We start from the raw sequence: 24,504 nt of genomic DNA on the forward strand, positions 1-24,504 counted from the left end.
ATGCTGGAATTTAAGGCATGCACCACCACTGCCAGGCTGTACTGCATTCTTAATTGGTGATTGATTTAGGATGGCCCAGCCCATTGTGGGAGGGTCCTGGATCCCACAAGAAAACAGTCGAGCCAACCATGGGTAGCAGGCCAGTAAGCAGCACTCTCCATGGCCTCTGCATCAGCGCCTGCCTTCAGGTTCCTGCTTTGTGTGAGCTCCTGTCCTGACTTCCTTTGATGATGAGCAGTGATGCGGTAGAGTAATCCAGATCAATCATTTTCTCCTCACATTGCTCTTGGTCATGGTGTTTCGTTACCACGATAGTAACCCTAAGACAGCCCTTATTGCCTTTGTGCATTGGTGTCCCAGTTTTTATTTACTAATTTTAGATGGTACAACACTTACAGCTTATATATTATGCCATGGTAGAGCTACAGGTTATGACTTATTAATCATATATTTTTAATGATAGAAAACATTGGAGTAGTATTGAATTTAATAGCTCAAATGTTTTCTAAACTTAGAATGGAATGATATCTATAGTAATTCTGGGAATTCATTTGTGTATAATTATGAAAAAGTCATGAATTGTGGAAACATTATTTTGACTTATTTTCTTGTTATGAATTTTTTAAAAGTTTAATTTGTATTTAAAACATTTTGATAATATTTACAGATATATCTGCAAAAACCTAGACATGATGGTGCATGTTTGTAACCCCACATCTTGCAGGGCAGAGACAGGCATGCTGTTTTGGCTGAAATGATGAGCTCTGGGTTAAGTGAGAGACCCTGTCTCGAGAAATCAGGCAGACAGCCACAAAGAAAGGTAGCCTAACTCAACCTGTCTTCCATAGGCATATGGCCAGGCAGGGGATACGCAGATGTACATAGAACACACACACACATTTTTCCTCCTTACTTTATGAGCACTTTTTATTTTTGTTTGGTTTTGGTGGGGATAGGGCTTACAGTTTTCTCTAAGCTAGACAAGCAAACTGAGCTACATCCCCAGCATTCTTTAACTGTGCGCACACCACAACACGATGAATTTAATCTCTGTGACTGCCTCTGTCCTGTTAGAAGTAAGTCTTTGTAGCTTTACTCTGTGCCTCTGCTTCCTTTCTTCATTGATGTGTGATGAACCAAAGGTTCCTTTCCTGTCAGCTCCAGATGTGTGCATGGCTGTTGGCTCTGCCTTAACTGAAAGGCAGCATTATGAAGTCGGCACCTTACTGAGCACATCAGAAGTCAAAAGCAGAATAACTCCCCCATGATGTCAGAGAAGGTAGACACAACTGTGTCACACTCAGATTTCTCTTTGTGGGTGTTGTAGAGTTTGTTATGTTCTTGTGAGTAGGCCAGTGACTCGCTTTGGCTATTAAAATTGTCTAGATTTTGTACTGATTTTAACTCATAACAGTACTTAGATTCTATCATCTTGCAGTTTGTTCTTCTGTTTTTCATTTCTGTTTTTTAAGTGTTTCTAGAATGTTGTCATCTCTTTCTACCACCATTATCATTATCCAAACTGTACATTTTTTAGAAACATTAATCTTTTTTATAGCTCAGTCATACCTAACCTGTAATCATTTTGGGTTTCTCCTTTCTCCTTTCCCATAATTTGTTTTTATCTTACACTGACACCTAACCCTGGAAATGATCATCCTAACTGACTAGCTTTAAGACTGCCCTTTATCAGATCTGCTTTTGTGTTGTAGCCTGCTGTTGACCTAGTTAGTAACTTAATTCTACAACACCTGAAATCATTAGGTAATATGACTGCTTTTTTTCTCAGTAAAAATTCATTATGAATTTCCAGGATGCCCACTAATATGCTGGATGCTAGAAGTCCAAATATGAACTAGACAAGATCTTTATACTCCAGAAGCAAGCATTTTAATTGTACTGGACAGCATTGCTACCATTTTGCTTGTCCTAGCTCACTTAATTACCCCTAACTTGAGTTTGAATAGTATTATATTTTGTTGTTGTTGTTGTTGTTATTTTTATTGTTGTCCTTGTTCTTGTTTTATTTTGTCCCTTGAGATTGTATTTGGTCTAAAGCAGAGCCATCAAGGTGGATTCTTAGAAACTCTGCAGGTAGTTGAGGTAGTCCTCCCAGGCTAGGCTAGATAAAACAATGCTCAGGGCTCATTCTTTCTATTTGGAAAGAAATCTTGTAAATGATCCAGGTCACCAAACCTAAGAGGTTTAGAAACCTAGGACTCTCATTTCTAAATCCTCAGTGAGGGGTTAACCAGTTCTCCTGCAATTCTGGGCCATTTCTTGCCATGTTAAGGTTTGTAGGACATGTCTTTTCTCCAGAAATCAATGCATCATGACTTCTTTAGTCCCTCACACCTTGTACTCTGATTTCCCGCCACCCTGCCGCTGACGATGCTTGGCACTGTTCATCGTAACAGCAGCCTTCAGGCGTGCTTGTTTCCTTTTTCTTTTGGTGGGGAGTACTAAGAACTGAACCTAAGACACCCGTTTATTTGGTCAGCAAGCAGGCACCAAGCTATACTTCCACCCATTGCGTTTGGTTTTCCTTTGTTAAGTCTCACTCACTAAGTTGTCCATGCTGACTTCAGGCCTGTAGTCCTCCTGCCGCCTGAGCAGCTGGAGTAGCTGGGATATCAACAAGTGCTGCTGCTCCTTCTTTTTTTCCCAGTTTTCTTTCTTTTTTATTAGATATTTTCTTTATTTACATTTCAAATGATATCTCCTTTCCTGGTTTCCCCTGGGGGGGTGGGGAATAAACCTGTTCCGTCTCACCTCCCCCTGCTCACCAACCCACTCTCTCCTGATATCTTGCCCTGGCATTCCCCTACAGTGGGGCATAGAGCCTTCACAGGGCCAAAGGCCTCTCCTCCCATTGATGATTGACTAGGCCACCCTCTGCTACATATGCAGCTGGAGCCAGGAGTCCCACCATGTATACTCTTTGGTTGGTGGTTTAGTCCCTGGGAGATCTGAAGGTACTAGTTGGTTCATATTGATGTTTGTCCTAAGGGACTGAAAACCCTTCAGCTCCTTGGGTTCTTTCTCTAGTTCTTTCTCTAGGGGACCCTGTACTCATTCCAATGGATAGCTGTGAGCTTCTACTTCTTAATTGGGCACTGTCAGAGCCTCTCAGGAGACTATCAGGCTCCTGTCAGCCAGCACTTGCTGGCATCCACAATAGTGTCTGGGTTTGATGATTGAATATGGGAAGGATTCCCAGGTGGAGCAGTCTCTGGATTGTCCTTCCTTCAGTCTTTGCTCCATAGTTTGTCTCCGAAACTCCTTCCATGGGTATTTTGTTCCCCCTTCTAAGAAGGATCGAACTATCCATACTTTAGTCTTCCTTCTTGAGTTTCTTGAAGTTTGTGGATTGTATCTTGGGTATGCCGAGCTTCTGGGCTAATATCCAGTTATCAGTGAGTGCATACCATGTGTATTCTTTTGTGATTGAGTTACTTCACTCAGGATGATATCCTCCAGATCCATCCATTTGCCTAAGATTTCATAAATTCATTGTTTTTAATAGCTGAGTAGTACTCCATTGAATAAATGTACCACACTTTCTGTATCCATTTCTCTATTGTGAGACATCTAGGTTCTTTCCAGCTATTATAAATAAGGCTGCTATGAACAGAACATGTGTCCTTATTACATGTTGGAGCATCTTCTGGGTATATGCCCAGGTGTGATATAGCTGGGTCCTCTGGTAGTACTATGTCCAGTTTCCTGAGGAACCACCAAACTGATTTCCAGAGTGGTAGTATCAGCTTACAATCCAACCTCACCAGCATCTGCTGTCACCTGAGTTTTTGATCTTAGCCATTCTGACTGGTGTGAGGTGGAATCTCAGGGTTGTTTTGATTTGCATTTTCCTAATAGCTAAGGCTGGGCAGTTAGCATGTAGAAGAGTGCAAATTGATCCATTCTTATCTCCTTGTACAAAGCTCAGATATAAGTGGATCAAGGACCTCCACATAAAACCAGATACACTGAAATTAATAGAAAAGAAAATGGGGAAGAGCCTTGAGTACATGGGCACAGGGGAAATTTTCCTGAACGGAACATCAATAGCTTATGCTTCAAGACTTGACAAATGGGACCTCATAAAATCACAACGCTTCTGTAAGGCAAAAGACACTGTCAATAGGACAAAACAGCAACCAACAGATTGGGAAAAAATCTTTACCAACCTTATATCCGATAGAGGGCTAATATCCAATATATACAAAGAACTCAAGAAGTTAGACTCAAGAGAACCAAATAACCCTATTAAAGGGTTACAGATCTAAACAAAGAATTCTCAACTGAGGAATACCAACTGGATGAGAATCATCTAAGGAAATGTCCAACATCCTTAGTCATCAGAGAAATACAAATCAAAACAAGTTCTTCTTCTAATGGTATTTTTAGATCAGCCAGTATATCTGTTTCTCTCTTTGTATAGTCCGGTATATCTTACAGTGAAAGGACTGTGGGGTGGAACTGTGAGTATGAAGCACAAATACAATAAATATTCTTTTCCTAAAGGATAGTTCAGGCTGAAATTTTAAGTGTTGTCATGTTTCCCAAAAAGACAAACTAGAAAGCAGTATACCATGCAAACACTGTTCTAGAATGTTTCACCTTAAAGGTTTATATCCTTCATGCTCTGGTTTATTTTAAAACAGCATTCCTTTCTTGTATTTCTTTTTACTTAAGTACTTTTATCTGCACATACCTGGAAAACCTCTTTTTTGCCTTAACAAAGTTGCCAAATATTACTACATAGTGTTTAATTTATTAATGACCTTACAATTTTATTTGATCATGATATGATAGATGCATTAAATTACTCTAAATGCATGCTTGAAATTCTCATAAGTCCATGGTACAGTTGTTAAACATACTCAGCGTTTTTTAACTCGGCAAAACCCATCTCTCACATTCATTTAAGAATTAGCTTGTAAGCCAAAAAGACCGATGTAGTATTGCAACTGGGAACTAACTGGCTGAAGAAATGTAAATGACAGAAACGTTTGCACAAATATGCAAGTCCTTCTCAAATGCTTTTCCCATACCCTATAGCAGTCATTGTTACCATGTTGATGGGAGTTTTTCTTACTCGATTGCTTTTCAGTTTGGAAAATTCCACAGTGCAGAAGGGAAGACCTAAGTGACCAGAGCTGTGTGTATAAGTCTATGTATATATACTTAAGCTCTTGTAACTGCAATAAAAATTTCAATAATAAAAAATAAAAATTTCAATAAAGTTTTTGACTTGCTTTCTAGGTATGTTTAGACAAAAGCATAGTCTCATATAGTATTTTCTATTTTAAGATCAGCATGAAGTGAATCCCTAGTAAACAGTAATTATTTTTTAGTTTTAGCTTGAGAGGTTTTTGAGACAGTATTTCAAATGGCTCAGGCTGGCCTTGAACTCACTATGTAACTAAGGATAATCCTAAACTCCTGACCCTCCTGACTCTACCTGCCAACTGCTGCAATTACAGGTGTATACCACCAGGACCAGCTTCTAGTACATACTCATTCTTAAGTTTTCTACATTGAAAATATTCGAATGTATAGCACTCCTTTTAGTACTTCCCTTGTTACATATAATAGTAATTCTTAATTAGATCACAAAAATATCACACTTGAGAACATAGTGTACCGTTTTAGGACTCAGTGGTGCAACATGTGCTTAGCATCCATGATATATAAAATATGCCACATTGGTATGTAATCTGAACAATTTCTCTGAAGAGAAATCTGTGTTATTAAATAATATGTAAATTGTTATATTTAAGAAAGTAATGATTTTAATATTAAATTTATGCACAATTATTTTAAAACTAGCTAATACTTTATTATATAAAGTCAAAACAATTTTTTAAATAAAAAGTGCTTAATATCTATTTTTTAAATTTGCCTTATCAAAATTTGAGTCACTTTTTGTAAAATTACCTCTAAACCAAACTATGTGAGGTAAAATTTTCCCTCTGCCCCCCTTTTCCAACCTATCCTTTTAAATCACTATTATTTTTTTAGGATGTGTTCATCTTTCTCATAACTTAAGTTCTTATAAGTACAGCGACCTCCACAGCTAGTATCTTACTATGTGTGAAAATGATGATAAATCAGACGTCTCCTTTGGAAAGAAGTATATCAGAGCATGAGGAAACAAATAAGAATCTTCTCTACCAAAGTTAGAACATTAATGCCTCATAAACTTTAAACTCTGGTATTGCTCAGTGGGATCCTTAGAGCAGCCTGATTTCTTAAAACATGTATTTTGGTTTGGGAAATTAAGAAATGATTCAGAAGAAAGCTTATAATGTTAGTCAAATAAACTAGGGCTATTTGGTGAGAGGGAATTAGACAAGAAATTGGTTGGAGGACTAAATGTCTAATGTAGAGGATCTTCTGCTACAGTCGAAAATCATGACACAGATGAAAATAACATTGGTAAAAGGACTCACTGTGGAAGCTTTTGTTTTGCTGTGTGGGGTTTCATGCGTGCATACATGCATGCCTGCATGTGTTTTCCTAAAGACTGAATGAACACTCGGCAAGTCCTCCACTATGAAGTGGGCATCCTCAGCACATCAAAGAGAAAGCTGGCAAGCACTATTTAAAGGTTTAATTCATAAAATAGTCATAGCATTATAGCAAGTATTTTATAGGTAATGAAAATATTTGTAAAGATATGGGGAAGCCATAATTTATATGCTTCTAGTAGCATTTTAAGTTGATAAAGCTCTTTAAGTTATAAAATTGTACAGTATACCAAAAGGGTTTTTGTTTGGGGGGTCATTGTTGCTTTGTTTTTGAGACAGGATTTCTCCATGTAACCCTGGATGTCCTGGAACTCTCTCTGTAGACAAGGCTGGCCTCCTAAGTGCTGGGATTAAAGTTGTGTGCCACCCCGCCCTGCTAGTGTACCAAAGTTTCAAATCTTCATGTAGGAGCGTTCCCCTGGGCTTAGCAGCCAGTTCCTGTGTGTTCATGTAGGAGTGTTCACCTGGGCTTAGCAGGCAGTTCCTGTGTGTTCATGTAGGAGCGTTCCCCTGGGCTTAGCAGGCAGTTCCTGTGTGTTCATGTAGGAGTGTTCCCCTGGGCTTAGCAGGCAGTTCCTACGGTGTTCTTTGGAGCAGTGTAAACAACAGCATGTCTATCAACAGCACTATCTAAATGTTTCTCAGCTTAGAATTAGTAAATGACATGAAATTAATCATGACTATATTTGCATTGTAAACTAATGTAAAAGGAATTAGTTTCAGACATAAAGTAGTCCAAGACACATAAAGTGGAAAGGGAGGTTGTAGATAAAGAAGAGTAATGTGATGTGATGCCATCTGTCTAACAAAGGAGACTGGGGTCCGTCCTGCATGTGACAGATGCATGTGTGGGGAGGAGGGGCGGTTAGAAAGTTACAAAGAAAACTGGAAACTGATGGTTTCTATAAGGAGAAATGGATTTGAAAGTAGTGATAAAGATGTCTGTAATGTTTCAAGTTTTTCTCCTATGAATTGATTTAGTTACTTAGAGAGTTCAAGAGAAGTTTGGTAAAGGACTTGTGCTGTGGAGAGAGCCAATAATGGAAATGTAAACTGCAGTCATCCTGTGGGCGAGAGCTGACTCTCACTGTTAGACAGGTTAGCATCTGCCCTCATCAGCCTGCTTCCTACAGCTAAGTCCACGGAAGGCTGGGGAACCAGGGACACTGCGGTGGTGGTGAAGCACAGCCTTCAAGGGCAGAATGGTTTCAGAAGGCTTTGACCCCCGGTGCTTGTAGCATTAAAACTACAATCCCTACAGTCAGGATTTGCCAGGTCTAGCAGAGACTGAGACATAGGATTCTTTCTAAGGGCCAACCATGAAGCCCTGGAAGCGGGTGGCCATTCTCTGCCCTGAGAATCCCTCCCTCTGGAAGCGGGTGGCCATTCTCTGCCCTGAGAATCCCTCCCTCTTGCTGCCATGGGGCTTTGCTTTTGCCAGCCCGGGCTCAGGAGCTCTCTCCAACCCCTTTGTATATACTCAGTTGTCCTGCTGTGTACAGACAGATGCTCTGTCTCAGCCATCTAGTGCCCTACTTCCAAACAAGACCAGCTGGGAAAGTTCCTATTGTGTGGACCATTTCCTGTTCTGGTGACTGCATGAACTTAGTAAAATACGTTCTGGGTACTTTGCTGTATATGCTTGTCTACAAAATGAGATTAGGTTATTGTGTTTCAAATCCATGTCCAGTTTTAATGTAGTATAAGCCATGAACATTTTATAGATGGTGTTTAAAAACCAGCTATTTCTGTTATTTGTCATTTGTGTGTGTGTGTGTGTGTGTGTGTGTGTGTTTGGTTGGTTTGGTTTTTTTCGAGACAAGGTTTCTCTGTATAGCCCCGACTGTACTCACTCTGTAGACCAGGCTGGCCTCAAACTCAGAAATCCACCTGCCTCTGGCCTCTCAAGTGCTGGGATTAAAAGCGTGCACCACCACTGCTCAGCTTTGTCATTTGTTTGAAAAGCTGAGATTAAATAAAATATTCATAACAGGAAGAATGAGGTTCATTAGCGGGGTCTTCGAGTCTGCATTCCCTTGCCAATATGGAAGGCAAAGTTGCTGAGGTAGCCCACAGAGTCCATGCTCCCTGCTACAGTGGCACTATGGAACCTCAGCACTAGGGAGGCAGAGGAGGAGGTGCAATGTCGTGTTTTCCTACAAAGTGAGTTCCAGGAGCAGCCGAACCCAGAAAAGCTGCTCTCTCAACGAGCTGGAGAGGTGAAAGGCAGAGCAAAACAGGGAAGTCCCGAGTAAACGTTCCTGAGAACTATGACCTATTGCTGGATTTTTTCCCTCTTCTTAATTTGTGCTGGGTATGCCTATGTGCACACTTGTAGGTAGATAAAGGAGGTTAAGGGACAAATTCAAGACATGTTCTTCTGGTACCATCTATGGGTTTTGTCCTGTTTTGTTGGCACAGGGTTTTCTACCAAGCATGCTAGGTTGCCTGACCAGGGAGCCTCAAAGATCTACCTTTCTTGACCTCTTCAATACTGGAATTTGTGGCATAGGCCATTGCACTCTGCTTCGTTACATGGGTTCTAGGGATGGGACTTGGGTCCTCAAGCTTTGCACGGCAAATTCTATTGACTGGGCTCTTCCCATAGCCCCACCTTAAGAGATTTCTTGAGGTTTAACTTCCTGGTAACTTCCTGCATAATACTGGATTTTCACTTCTTTTTCTCTTTGTTCTTCTAGCACTTAAATTTCTGTTAAACAGTTTTTCTAAAACTTTCTGTTATTGTTTTAAAGTACTGTGTAATCTATAGATGGCTCTTGTGAAAAGTAAAGAGCTGATTATAAATCTGTCATAAGGACAAATGCAGCCAGATTCTAGGCCCGGATAGCTGTGAGGACAGGTGGGCACTCTGATTCTACCACGTAGAAGCTCTGGCCTCTTAAGGTTGCTTTGCGGAAGTAGAGCACCAAACATGAAAGTGTTGATTGTGGACAGTACCAGCTCGGTTCAAGTCAGTGTACAAAGGAAGAGGACGAAATGAGAGGTCTGAGTCAAGACAGAAGAATGCGACAGGTTAAGGGAGCAAAACAAGTTAAATGGGAGTTCCCTGAAACTGCAGGCTGAGCCTGGCCTCATCCGCTCCTCAGACCGGTTGTGTAGCTGTTGTACGGATGTAGTGCTTCCCAGTTCAGTTTAGCAAATTAAAGTCATCAAGACCATTTTAAAGACATAATGACTGAAGGCAAGTTCTTTCCCTAGTTAAACACCATGAAAATAAATTGGTGCTGAGAATTGTCATTTGGCTTTAGAGAAGCTCCGTTACTAAAGAAAAATCAGATTTTTAGGGACTGGAGAGATGGCTCAGTGGTTAAGAGTACTGACTAATCTTCCAGAGGTCCTGAGTTCAATTCCCAGCAACCACATGGTGGCTCACAACCATCTGTAATGGGATCTGACGTCCTCTTCTGGAGTGTCTGAACACAGCAGCAATGTACTCAAAAAGTAAATAAATTTTTTTAAAAAATCAAAATTTTCAGAGACATTTATCATTTTCTTTAGGATAGTTGTTTAACCTTTGTTAAGTTACCTGTATTCTAAATGTCTCGATGGTATCTACTGCTTTGGGTTTTACTAAAAGAAGAGGACATAAGGGTTGACGAGGTGGCTCAGCGGGTAAGAGCACTGACTGCTCTTCCGAAGGTCCTGAGTTCGGATCCCAGCAACCACATGATGGCTCACAACCACATAGTGAGATCTGACACCCTCTTCTAGTGTGTCTGAAGACAGCTACAGTGTATTATACTGGAGTGGGGTGGGGTGGGGCAGAGCAAGCGGGGCGACAGAGGTCCTGAATTCAATTCCCAGCAGTCACACACATGATAGCTCACGGCCATCTGTACAGCTACAATGTACTCATACACATAAATAAATAAAATAAATCTTTAAAAAAAAAAAAGAGGAGGACATGAGTGCTGAAATGAGCTTTCAGGTGCTGGTAGTGCATAAGCACTCTGCTAATTGCCTGTTTGAAGCTGTCATTGGTATCAAAAACACCAAGTGTTCTAAACCCAGGAAAGGCAAAATTCTCAGCTTAACCTTCTAAACAAATTACTCTAAAGGTCAATATTTCATAGTCTCAATGACTTATCCATATCTACTTTAGTTGTATAGTTTATATATGTCCTGAAGTTAGCTTACAGAGAAAGTATGGACATTATGTGCTTGGTGTGGGGTTGGTTGGTGTGAGTTGATTGTTTTTTGTGTGTGTGTGTGTGTTTTTTTCTCTTTTTTGAGACAGTCTCGTGTAACTTAGGCTGGCCTTAAACTCGCTGTGGGGGCTATGCTAGCTTCTGTTCCCTATGCTCATGCTTCTCCCTCCCCAGTAGGGCATTACAGGTGTGTGACACATGCCAGATGATTTCATGTGTTTTATGGACTTAAATCTGCAATACAATTTGACTTAAGGAGTAAAGAGATATTCCGTTTCAGTAAAATACTGAATTAATAAAATTTTGAGCGTGATATATGTGTATCACCCCACATCCATTAGAATGGCTGTAATAAGTCAGACATTGATAAGTGTTGAAAGAAATGTGGTGAAACTGTCATGTTCTTTGCTTCTGATGGGAAATAATGGTACAACTATATTGTAAAACAATTTAGCAATTCCTTAAATATTTAATAGGGTTTCAGTTTAACTACAAGAAATTGAAAGCATGTTTATAAAAACTTTCATACAAATGTTCATAGTACCATTACTCATACCCAAGAGCAGAATCAGCTCAAGTGCTCAGCTGTTAAATGGACGTCAAATGTGAGATGTCTGTAAAGTGGCATGCTACACAGCCGTGAGTATATGGACTCATTTATCAAAAACAGTCACAGTAAGCAAATCAATTGCAGCAGGCATTTTACCTGATGAACTGTCCCTCCAACCCCTAAAACAGTATTTTTAATAAAATCATAACTTTTTAAATATATTAGGCTAGGGCTTTATAAAACAGCATAAAAGTTGACTTTTCCCTAAAGCCTGACTGTTACAGAGGTATATGATATGTACTGCCAGGCACTTTCTCTAGCCTGTATGCAGCACGCTATTACCAAAGACAAGTGTGCCAGAGGGAAGTGGCCTTTAGCATGCACATTAGGCCTGTGTTCTTAGAGTGCACACACAGTTAGAGAGAGACCCACTTTGCCTCTTTTCTGTGTGTCCCTTTTGACATGGAGAATATCCTTATCACTCATAACTCTTGGATTTTCACATTCGTTTTCCTGTCTTCCCCAGAAATTATAAGTTCCTTAAGAAACAAAGAACAACCATGGGCCTAGTGTATTCCCATTTTAATAATGTACATAATATAGTGCTAGATTCATAGTGTCTCTGTGAAAAATACAATATGTCTGCTTATCTTTCTCTAGGACACAATCAATATAGAATATATTCACACTTAGCATATGTGGTGATTTGTATGTTAATTATAAATATTTTTATTACATTTTTATTATACTTATGAAATGAAAAGAATATTCCTATCTGGGTTGTTAAGAATAATGTTTGATGATTGGTACATCATTCTTTTTATAATATTCAAATGTATATTTTAGAAGTATTTGTTTCCATACATATGCATAAATGATAAAAGCTTTTCTGAATAATTACAACTTATTAGTCATGCAGTCCTAACGTGATGGGGTAGAAGGTAAAAGGTCCTCTGAGGTTGTGTTTCCATAAACACTCGCACCTACATGGAAGGCTCTCACCACTCTGCTTCTTTCAGGTACAGAGAACTCCAGCTTAGTACAGAAAGCAGAGTGTCCGAGTTTCTCCATCAGAGTAAGCTGAAGTCCTTTGAAAGTGAGCGTGTTCAACTCCTGCAAGAGGAAACTGCAAGAAATCTTACACAGTGCCAGTTGGAGTGTGAAAAATATCAGAAGAAATTGGAGGTACCTCTATGCAACTTTCCCTTGACATAGAGTATAAACTTCCTAAGTGTGATATTTGTGTAGACCTCCGTTTCTCCTAGAGGACCATGTCTTGTCCTCACAAGAAAATAAGGAAATAAAGCTATGGACAGTGGATCACACCTAGAATCCCAGTATTCTGAAGACAGGAGGATCACATGGTTGAGGCTCCTGTAGCCAGCCAGAACTAAGTAATAAGCCTCTATTTTAAAAACAAAGAAGTGAAAGAAAAGATACATGAATAGCAGAAATATGTGCACCAAAAATGACTAAAATTGTTTTAAAAGAAATTAGAAAAAGTTCATTCATACTAACAAAAAGCATATAATTATTGGGAATCCTTACATAAGAAGTCTGAAATTGGCATGACGGAAACTGTAGACCTGTAATAATGGACATAAAGGCACCGTCTCTCTGGAGTGGGACAGTTGGTCTCTTATGTTCTCCACTTTTCATCAAGAACACTGTTTCTAACGTTTTGCCATTTAAAATTTTACATTTGTTTGCTTTTGTACCTGTGAGTGTGCACACTGTGTGCATGGCAGAAGGCGTTTGCAAGTCAGAGGACAACGAATGGTAGTCAGGTATTCTTTGCAAGTCAGGACAACGTAAGGTATTCTTTCCTTTCACAATGTGGAACTTGGGAAGCAGAGCCATCTTATTGGCTCAATTTTCAGCATATTTTTTACCTAACAAAGTAATTCTGTAGTACAAATGGAAGAATATATACATAAAATTCAATATTTTTACAGATTTTTCTGAGGAAATGAGAAGAAATATTTATTACATATTTTAAAATAGATGGTATTTTGTTGTTAACTTAAGTGCTTCATGTTTTTAGTTTTCCTTTACACATATGAATGTACTTAGTTATGAAAACATATAATTATAGGTCAATACAAAAATGGAAGATAATGAAACTGAAAATTAGTCTCTTAAAACCCTTTCCTGGGGCTGAAGAGATGGCTCTTCTAGAGGATCCAGGTTCTATTTCCAGCACCCACATGGTGGCTCACAGCCATTTAGAACTCCACTTCCAGGGGCCTGAATGCCCTCTTAGACAGACACTCAGGCAAAACACCCATATGCATAAAAATAAAATTAAATTATTTTTTAAAAAATTAAAGACCTTACTAATAGAAAATTTTCCCAAATTATAATATCAATCAATTACATTATAAAATTTGTTTCTAATTTAGAAAATATATATGGTTTCTATATAAATATGCATATGTAAGCAAAACTTTTTTAGCCATTTGTTGATTTATTATTTCAACACTACATAAAAGATCTGTACATTCTGTGTGAGATTATTGTGTCCCCTGAAACTGGTTCTGGGAATTGATCCCAGGTCCTCTGAAAGAGCAGCCAGTGAATGCTCTTAATCACTGAGCCGTGTCTCCAGCCCCTGATGAGATGTATTTTAAATATGCAAAATACTTCATTCCCAGATGCTCACTGAAGTGTTATTCATAATTGTGAAAAACTTAACACTATAACATATTACTATGATCACATTAAAAACACTTGTGTGTGATAGGATCAATTGATATTTTAAGAGTACATAATAGGGGCTGGTGAGATGGCTCAGCAGTTAAGAGCACTGACTGCTCTGCCGAAGGTCCTGAATTCAAATCCCAGCAACTACATGGTGGCTCACAACAATCCATAATGAGATCTGACACCCTCTTCTGGTGTGTCTGAAGATAGCTACAGTGTATTTACATATAACAATAAATAAATCTTTGGGCCAGAGTAAGCAGAGGTCCTGAGTTCAATTGCCAGCAACCATATAATAGCTCACAACCATCTGTACAGCTACAGTGCACTCATATACATAAAATAAATAAATAAATCTTTTTATAAAAAAAGAGTATATAATATATGAAATATACTTTTTTCATAGTAGATGGATGGATAGAGCCTCTCATACAACTCTATACATTGATTCTTTTTAAAATTATTATTAGGTTGGTAGCATAGTTCAGTGGCAAAGCTGTTGCCTAGCATTCACAACACCATAAAGAAAATATGTTAATTTTTTTAACTTATTATGATTTTGTGTGTGAATGATGTATATGTATGTGTGCACATTCATGCCACTGCATACTTATAAAGATAAGAGGACAGCTTGGTAGAGTTGATTCTTTCCCACCTGTACATGGGTGATAGGAAATGACCTCAGGTCCAGACTTAATACAGATTTAGTACAGCGAGTGCCTTTAGCTGCCATGCTGTCCCGAGCCCCGTGTTAGCTTTTTTAAAAACAGATGGTATATGCATTCAGCAAGATGTACATGTAATAATAATCCAAGAATTTATACCTCTCTTTAAATCCTTTTTAAAGGATTATTTAAGAAACCCTTTCTTTAAACATAGTGGAGCATGTATGCGGTTATATGTTGGAGTAACTTTTAGGTATATGCCTAGTAGTGGTATAGCTGGGTCTTCAGGTAGATCCATTTCCAATTTTCTGAAGAACCACCAGACTGATGTCCAGAGTGGTTGCACCAGCTGTCAATCCCACCAGCAATGGAGGAGTGTTCCTTTCTCTACATCCTTGCCAGCATCTGCTGTCTCCTGAGTCAGCATCTTAGCCATTCTGACTGGTGTGAGGTGGAATCTCAAGGTTGTTTTGATTTGCATTTCCCTGATGACTAAGGATGTTGTACATTTCTTTTGGTGCTTCTCAGCCATTAAAGATTCCTCAGTTGAGAAATCTCTGTTTAACTCTGGTGTGCCATTTTTTAATTTGGTTATTTGGTTTTTTGGAGGTTAGCTTCTTGAGTCCCTAATATATTTTGGATATTAGCCCTCTATCAGATATGGGGTTGATAAGATTTTTTTTTCCCAATCTGTAGGTCGACAATTTGTCACATTGACTGTGTCTTTTGCCTTATAGAAGCTTTCAGTTTCATGAAGTCCCATTTATTGATTCTTGGTCTTAGAGCCTAAGCCATTTAGGAAACTTCCCTCTGTGCCAATGAGTTCAAGGCTCTTTCTCACTTTCTCTTCTATTCAATTCAGTGTATCTGGTTTTATGTTGAATCTTTGATCCACTTGGACTTGAGCTTTGTGCAAGGTAATTAAAATTTGGATCTATTTTCATTCTGCATGTAGATGCAGACTGCCAGTTAGACCAGCAACATTTATTGAAAATGCTTTCTTTTTTTCCATTGTATGTTTGTGGCTTCTTTGTCAAAGACCAAGTGTTCTTAAGCGTGTGGTTTTTTTTTGTTTTGTTTTGTTTTTTGTTTTTTTGGTTTTTCGAGACAGGGTTTCTCTGTGTAGCCCTGCCTGTCCTGGAACTCACTCTGTAGACCAGGCTGGCCTCAAACTCAGAAATCCGCCTGCCTCTGCCTCCCAAGTGGTGGAACTAAAGGCATGCACCACCACCACCTGGCTAAGCGTGTGGTTTTCTTTCTGGGTCTTTAATTCTATTCCATTGGTCTACCTATCCGTCTCTATACCAATACTGTGGGGGGTTTTTTCACCATTGCTCTGTTGTAGAGCTTGAGGTCAGGGATGGTGAATCCCCCAGAAATTCTTTTATTGTTAAGAATTGTTTTGTCTATCCTGGGTTTTTTGTTTTTCCATATGAAATTGAGATTTGCTCTTTCCATGTCTGTGAAGAATTGTGTTGGAATCTCAATGGGGATTGCGTTGAATATGTAGATTGCCTTTGATAGGATGACGATTTTCACTGTTACCAATCTGTGAGCATGGGAGATCCTTCCATCTTCTGAGGTCTTCTACAATTTCTTTTTTCAGGGATTTGAAGTTCTTGTCATAGAGATCTTTCACTTGCTTGGTAAGAGTTACACCAAGATCCTGTTTTATCCTGTTTGTGGCTATTGTGAAGGGTGTTGTTTCCCTAATTTCTTTCTCAGTCCATTTATCATTTGTATAAAGGAAGGCTACTGATTTGTTTGAGTTAATTTTTTTAAAGATTTATTTTATTTATTTTATGTGTATGAGTACACTGTAGCTGTACAGATGGCTGAGAGCCACCCTATGTGTGCCTGCTGGGAACTGAACTAAGGACCTCTGCTGACCTGCTTGCTCCGGCCTGCTTGCTCCAGCCTGCTCACTCCAGCATAATTCACTGCAGCTGTCTTCAGACGCACCAGAAGACGGCATCAGATCTCATTACAGGTGGTTGTGAGCCACCATGCGGTTGCTGGAATCCAAACTCAGGACCTTTGGAAGAACAGTCAGTGCTCTTACCCGCTGAGCCATCTCGCCAGTCCCTGAGTTAATTTTATATCCAGCTGCTTTGCTAATGTTGTTTATCATCTGTAGAAGTTCTGGTAGATTTTTTGAGGTCTCTTATGTATACTATCATATCATCTGCAAATACCTTGGCTTCTTCTTTTCCAATTTGTATCCCCTTGATCTCCTTTTGTTGTATTATTATTCTAGCTGGAACTTCAAATACTATATTAAATTAGATATGGAGTGGGCAGCCTTGTCTTGTCCCTGATTTTAGTGGGATTGCTTCAAGTATCTCTCCATTTAATTTGATATTGGCTGATGGTTTGCTGTATTCATGGTTTCTCCAATACTTTTAACATGAAGGGGTGTTGTATTTTGTCAAAGGCTTTTTCAACATCTAACAAGATGATCATATGGGTTTTTTTTCTTTGAGTTTGTTTATGTAGTGGATTACGTTAATGGATTGTCATGTATTGAACCATCCCTGCATTCCTGGGAGGAAATCTACTTGGTTGTGGTATGTTCTTGATGTTCATGTGTTCTTGAGTTCAGCTTGTGAGAATTTTATTGATTGTTTTTGCATCAGTATTCATAAGCAAGATTAGTCTAAAGTTCTCTCTTTTTTTTGTTAGGTCTATGTGGTTTAGGTATCAGAGTAATTGTGGATTCATAGAGTTGATTAGGTAGTGTGCCCTCTGTTTCTATTGTACAGAATAGTTTGAGGAGCTTTGGTATTAGTTCTTCATTGAAGGTTGGTAGAATTCTACACTAAAGCCATCTGACCCTGGGCTTTTTTGTGATTGGGAGGTTTTTAATGAATTCTATTTCCTTAGCGGATTTGGGACTGCCAAGATAGTTTATCTGGTCTTGATTTAACTTTGGTATGTTGTATCTGTCTAGAAACCCATCCACCCATTTCATCTAGATTTTAATTACTTTATGTATGTGAGTACACTGTCCTATCACTTTATTCAGACACACCAGAAGAGGACATCAGATCCCATTACAGATGGTTGTGAGCCATCATGTAGTTGCTAGGAATTGAACTCAGGACCTTTGGAACAGCAGTCAGTGCTCTTAACCATTGAGCCATCTCTCCAGCAGGGTTTTGTTGATTCTTTGTATCATTCTCTTTGTTTCTAATTGGTTGATTTCCAGTCCTGAGTTTGATTATTTCTTGCAGTCTACTCCTACTGGGTGTGTTTGCTTCTTTTGGGTCTAGGGCTTTCTGGTGTGCTGTTAAGTGCAGTTTCTTTACGATGAATTTTCCTTTTAGCGCTGCTTTCATTGTGTCCCATAAGTTTAGATATGCTGTCTTCATTTTCATTGAATTCTAGAAAGTCTTTAATTTATTTCTTCCTTGACCAAAATTATCATTAAGTAGAGAGTTGTTCCGTTTACATGAGTATGTGGGCTTTCTGTTGTTTTTATTGTTATTTAAGGCAAGCCTTAGTCCATGGGTGATTGGTAGGGTACATGGGATTATTTTGATCTTCTTGTATCTGTTGTGGCTCATTTGTACCCATGGTTCCGACTACATATGTAGCAGAGCGCTGCCTTATCAGTGGGAGGGGAGGCGTTTGGTCCTGTGGAGGCTTGTTTCCCCGGTGAAGGGGAATGCTAAAGGAGTGAGGTGGGAGTGAGTGGGGGGTGGGGGGAGTATGCTCTTAGAGGCAAAAGGTAGGGGGAATGGGGTGCAGGATTTGCAGAGGAGAAACTGAAAAGGAGGGACAACACTTGAAATGTAAAAATATAAAATAATAAAAATACTGACAAGGGGGGAAGAGAGAAGGGGAGAGGGAGAGGGGAAATCCTTTCTGTGCATAGGCATTTTGCTACTGCCCTGTGCAGGACTTTCATTGCCTTTCTGATTTGAACTGGAGCCTGTTAGGGAACCAAGCATGCTAAAAGCATGAACAGGGCAGGTTGAGCATTGCTAATGGAGCACTGCCGAGCTCCCTACACTGTCTTTGAACAGTTCTGTGCTGGCTGCCTGGTACCTGAGCCCCGGGGAAGTCTCTTACTGCTGCCTCCATTTGAACTCTTAACAGGCAAGATTAACTTTACCCCTAACTTCATTTTTATTTGGCATATGTAATTACTGACAAGGCATTTTGTAAGTTCAGTTAAGCACACCTTAGAAATAAGTGTGTATTCTCTCCTCAGTTGTCCTCAGTTGAGCTACGTCTTAACATTTCTGTGGTTGAAAGAGAAAAGGCATAAACAGATCCCTGCACCTCCATGTTCCTTTAGCTGTGGACCTGAGGAAATCTGAATCCTTTCCATTTTTGTCATTTTCTTCTTCCACTGCTAGGTTTTAACTAAAGAATTTTATAGTCTCCAAACTTCTTCTGAAAAACGCATTACCGAACTCGAGGCCCAGAACTCAGAGCATCAGGCAAGGTTAGACATTTACGAGAAGTTGGAAAAGGAGCTTGATGAAATAATAATGCAAACAGCAGAAAGTAAGTCTGTGCCCTCCCCCACCCTACTCCCATGTGACTTAGACCCATGGATAGTCCTTTTTTTTTTGGCTACAAAGGAAAGGTAGAATTATTTCTAAAAATATCATGGTATATATTTATAAAAAATATAGGTGATTTAAAGAATATTCTATTTTTAATATTACTTGATGTAAATTTTCAGTAGCTAGACTCAAAAAACAGATTAAGTATTAAACGTTTCTTTTTGTCAGGAACTAATGCAAAATTTTAGCAAAAGTTTTTTGCCTCAGGACTAGCCTTGTAGCTCAGTGGTGGAGTGCTTGCCTACTCTATGCAAGCTTTGGATTCAGTCCCTCAAACAACAGTGAAAAGCAAAACAGAAACACCAGTGAGTGTGGCGGTACCTCCCATAATCCTCCCCTCAGGGAAACAAGGCAGGACAATGTCCAGGCCTAAGGCAGCCTTGCTCTGGTTGGACTTCTGGAATCTCAGGACTCAAGAAGAGGAGGCTGGAGAACCAGTAGCCCAGGATCACCCTTGACATCCTTAAGTTCAAGGGAAGACAAGGCTGCATGAGAACTTGTTGCACAGACAAAACAGAAATCACCTTTATCAAACTGACTATATAATTTTGTCATTTTATAATATACAGTCCATATTAAAAGCCTTTGAATCCTTCAGAATAATGTACCTGAGTTACTTGCTCTATAAGAAAGCATACTTATCAGGTGATGTAATCCCTTAACGTCTTCTAAAAATAAATCAACAAATACAACCAAAGTATACTTTAATATGCTTCACCTCTCTCAAATGGGCATTAGTCCTTAGGAATGTTGTTGGAATTTCTAATTCATTATCATATCTTTTATTTTGACTTCAGCTATGCCTTTTAAGGAGAAGAGTTATTTCACATCATCCCTTTTACTACTTTTCAGTTGAAAATGAAGATGAGGCTGAAAGAATTCTTTATTCCTATGGCTATGGTGCTAATGTTCCCACAACAGCTAAAAGACGACTGAAGCAAAGGTAAAATCGATATAGATTTATCTTATCTACTTAAGCTAAGTATAATTACATAGTACATTTTGATAATGTGCTGAGTTGAATGATAAAGTTACTTGTTCTTAATATTCATAAATATTAAAGTACTCACAAAGTAGGACATGGTAATAACCATGAACTTCATCTATATTTAAGTGAATTTAATGGTTGGTAGATGTGTACATTAGAATTTTCATGGTATTAGATGTAATAACTTTTAAAGCCATTTTATTTTCACATTAATTTCAGATAAGTACAAATGCTTTGTAGTAATTTTCAGGTTAGAACTAATTGAACTACCTTCAATTTCTATATCCTTTGTTTATTATTTATGTGCCTATATTTCTTGATATGTATCTTAACATGTAATATATTATTGTATATAATACATACTAAAAAAAGAAATATGGAGAAAGCATATGCATTGCGGTTAAGACTGTCCAGAAGTGTGAGTTCCGTGTCTTACTGCTGTGTCCAAACCCTTGAGAAGAGCACTGTGAGGACAGAAGGGGTGTTTGCCTCACAGTTCGGGGACAGTCCATCAAGGGTCATGCCACAGAAGCATGAGGTATCTGCTCACATAGACGGCGGGCGGGAAGGAAGCTGCGTGGGATGAATGGTGCCACTCACAGTTAGGGTGCGGTACCCACCTCAGTTAGTCTAATCTAGAGATTCACTTATGGTCTTGCTAAGACTTGGCTCCCAAGTGTTTCAAGATCTTCTGAAATTACTAATTAATATAAAAAATAAATCACAGAGGCTAGCCTCAAGTGATGGTGCTCACTAGTTCCCCACCACCTGAGCTAGGGAATGGATTCTAGACCATCCTATGGTCAACAGAGAAAGAAGGAAAAGAAATGGGAAAAGAAGAGATGGGGTGAAAGGCAAGTGTTGGGGGAGGAAGGGAAGTGGAAGGAGAAAAAGAAGAGTGTTTGGGGCTAGGGCTCTCTAGACAGCAGGGGAGTTGGTTAGAGGACAGACTAAGCTTGGGGCGTGGTTCCCTGGGGAGATTTCCACTACAGTGGCAGACACCTACAGTGGTCAGCGGTGCTGGCTCTTGCTCCCTAGATTCATCCTGTATTACAAACAGATCTGACTGCTCCTCTTGCTGCCACCTCCACTCCTAGTGTTTCTCACAGCTTTGCAAGCCCCTCCATAACGTGCATCAGCATCTTCATTTGCTTCTGTACTCAGTGTGACAGTTTAGGACTCGCCTCCACTTGTAAATATCTATTTTCTCTACAGCACAGTAACCTGGATTTTTTTTCAGCCGTCATTTCCCATCTAATTTCCTCACCTAGATAGAAGCTTTTCATGTCAGCAACCCCATATTATTCTCTGACCTTCCTAGCTCAGTGTAGAATGCCTATTATTTTTTTTTCTTTTTCTGAATGCTCAAGATTTCAAAATTGATATTGTTTTATGGGAGATAATTTAGAAATTCAGCAATGTACAAAAGAAGAAAATCCACATTTTGATACTTTTGTAAATGTTTTCAATGATTTTTTAAAAAGATTTTTGTGGTTCTTGTTTTGTTCCTTTTTGTCTGTTCCAGACAGGGTTTCTCTGTGTAGCCGTGGCTGTCTGGAATTTGCTTGGTAGACCACACTGGCATTGAACTCAGAGATCTGCCTGCCTCTGCCTCCCAAGTGCTACAATTAAAGGTGTACACCACCACCATCCTGCTAAGGTTTTTTATTTTGTATGTATATGTGTGTGTGCATACATTTGTATTTGTGAATATGTCTTTGCAAATGTGAGCTCAGGTGCCTGTGGAGTAGGAAAGAGTGTATCATATCTCTGAGTGTGCATCTGTGGACATGTCAGTCTAAAAGAAAGCATCAGATCTCCTGAAGCTGGAATTACATCCTGGGAGGTCTTTGCAGAGCTGTGTATGCTCTTAACCACTGAGCCGTCTCTCTGGTTCCTTTCGTCGATAGTTTGAAAGTGATTGATATAGTAACATGAAGAGATAATTTATCCTTATGACTATCTAAAACAGTATGGGATAGCATTTTAAAAGAAGTTAAAAAATGCTTAAGAACTTATATTGTTTATTAATTAAATATTGAAAAATCTAGACATAAATAGATAACCAGAAAGTATCAGTTTATAGCTAGAATGATTAATTATGAATGATTAAATATTTTTGATATTATAAGCTTCCTTTCCAATGTTGAGCTTTGAAATTAAATGTGACTGTTGCTTACTTTTAAAAGAAGTTAAGAAAACGAGAAGTTAGATGTGCTCTGTTTGTTTGATGGGGTTCGTTGGTTGGTTGGTTGGTTGGTGTTTGGTATTAGAGATGTTTTGTTTTGTTTTTTGTTTTGTTTTGCTTTGATGCCCAAAGATTTAAAGAACCACAAGTGATTCATAGTGCAAATGATCTTAACTGTCCAAATATTTCTGAAGATTCTATCACCAAGCTATCTATGCGCCCTGAACAAGTGCCTAATGGGTGTGCTATTAATACCCTTGCCAGCTGGTGCCAGGCATTCTTCTCATGGTGAGCCCAAGGCTATTTTGAGGAAGTGCTTCTCAGGTCATCTAAACTGAGGGAGGAGAGTGTAAGTCTAGATAGCCAAAGAGGACATGTGTGCATCCCTACACCTAGTCATTCAACAGGTTTTATTGAGTACCTACTATGTGCAGTTTGAGTAGTGGCACCTAATCCACTTTAGGATCTGATGTACTTTTGAAGATTGCAAAATCAACACTTGGTTTCTTAAGGGTTTGTACAGAAAGCAATTGCCTTGTGCCCTCTTGAAATTTATTTACTTAAGACAAGAAAGAAAATCTGTACTTATTAGTTTTTTGCATTTGAAATTAAAGCACTGCAGATTTAAAGTGAGTTATAGAAATGACTCACGGTCATAAATGGAGTGCTTCATATCAAAGTTGTAATCATATATCATTATGAGGACAAGTGTAGGACAAAGTGTACAGAGGAACCTATTTCTCAACTGCTATATATCTACTGCATACTTATTTTGATTTAAAACTTTATATATTCAACAGCTAATATTTTTTTAAGGATTTAATTTATTATTTTAAATAAGTATACTGTAGTTGTCTTCAGACGCACCAGAAGAAGGCATCAGATCTCATTACAGATGGTCATAAGCCACCATGTGGTTGCTGGGAATTGAACTCAGGACCTTTGGAAGAGCAGTCAGTACTCTTAACCGCTGAGCCATCTCACCAGCCCCTCAACAGCTAATATTAAATATGTAATGTTACTATTTAACTGATTATAAGTATTTATTTTATTTTTAAAACTGAGTAAATTGATGGTAATCTGATTATTCAAAATAACCAATCAGATATTTATACAAGTACATGAATTTTCTTGTATTTTTTTGGACATTATATAGTTTTAGTAGTTTAGTTTTTACCTTAGTATCCTATTGTAAACATTTCTTATGTATGAATATTCTTTAAAATATACTACCTAGGGGACTAAGGGCAACAGGTGGAATGCGAAGGATAACTGAGAGCACAAGACAGGGCAGTCAGTAGGAGAGAGAGACAACCGGGAGCAAAGACTAGTGACATGCGTACGTGACACACGCTGAAACCTATTACATTGTATTCCAACCTTAAAACTGAGGTTCAAAGTCATTTTCAGTGGCTACCAAAAACTTTGATTTTTAGGCTTTCTGTTTTTGAGTATCATTGTTGCTATCAATTTGAGATAAAGCCCATGAAAAGGACTAGGAATTAGCTCTTGCTGCCAAAAGGATATTTTAAGAATTAAATTGAGAAAATCTATATGAAAATCACCACACAATATTTGCCATAATGTAAATGCTAGGTGGTTATCTCAGTTAAGGTATTCTTAAGTCAGTTGCACAGTTAGAAAAATCAGGATTCCAAAACCTCTCCCTAGGTACCAAGTGAAATAATTTAATTAAAATACTTTTGTATTAATTTTTTTAAAGATTTATTTATTTTATTTTATGTGTATGAGTACACTGTAGTTGTACAGATGACCATGAGCCACCATGTGGCTGCTGAGAATTGAATTCAGGACGCCCCGCTCGCTCGCTCTGCCCTGCTCGCTCTCTGGTGTAAATTCACTGTAGCTGTCTTCAGACAGACCAGAAGAGGGCGTCAGATCTCATTACCGGTGGTTGTGAGCCACCATGTGGTTACTGGGATCTGAACTCAGGACCTTTGGAAAAACAGTCAGTGCTCTTACCCACTGAGCCATCTCGCCAGCCCCATTGTTTTAAATTTTTAAATATATATTTTTTTAAGATTTATGTATTATTATAATTAAGTACACTGTAACTGTCTTCAGACGCACCAGAAGAGGGCATCAGATCTCATTACGGGTGGTTGTG

General features: G+C 38.8%; 1 protein-coding gene across 3 annotated transcripts in view; it reads left to right on the plus strand.

Moving 5' to 3' along the window:
- Positions 1-24,504, plus strand: part of Pibf1 (progesterone immunomodulatory binding factor 1) — a 169,033-nt gene that overhangs the window by 80,419 nt on the left and 64,110 nt on the right. For all 3 annotated transcript variants that reach the window (XR_004116088.1, XR_004116089.1, XM_031361363.1), the window contains exons 11-13: positions 12,275-12,440; positions 18,988-19,138; positions 20,053-20,143. Coding sequence is in view for 1 of the 3 variants with exons in the window: in XM_031361363.1 (XP_031217223.1) it covers positions 12,275-12,440; positions 18,988-19,138; positions 20,053-20,143 (408 nt within the window). In the remaining 2 variants the exon portion in view is untranslated. The remainder of the gene's footprint in view (positions 1-12,274; positions 12,441-18,987; positions 19,139-20,052; positions 20,144-24,504) is intronic.

The sequence above is a fragment of the Mastomys coucha genome, unplaced genomic scaffold (genome assembly GCF_008632895.1).
Source record: "Mastomys coucha isolate ucsf_1 unplaced genomic scaffold, UCSF_Mcou_1 pScaffold9, whole genome shotgun sequence".
Taxonomy (NCBI): Eukaryota; Metazoa; Chordata; class Mammalia; order Rodentia; family Muridae; genus Mastomys; species Mastomys coucha.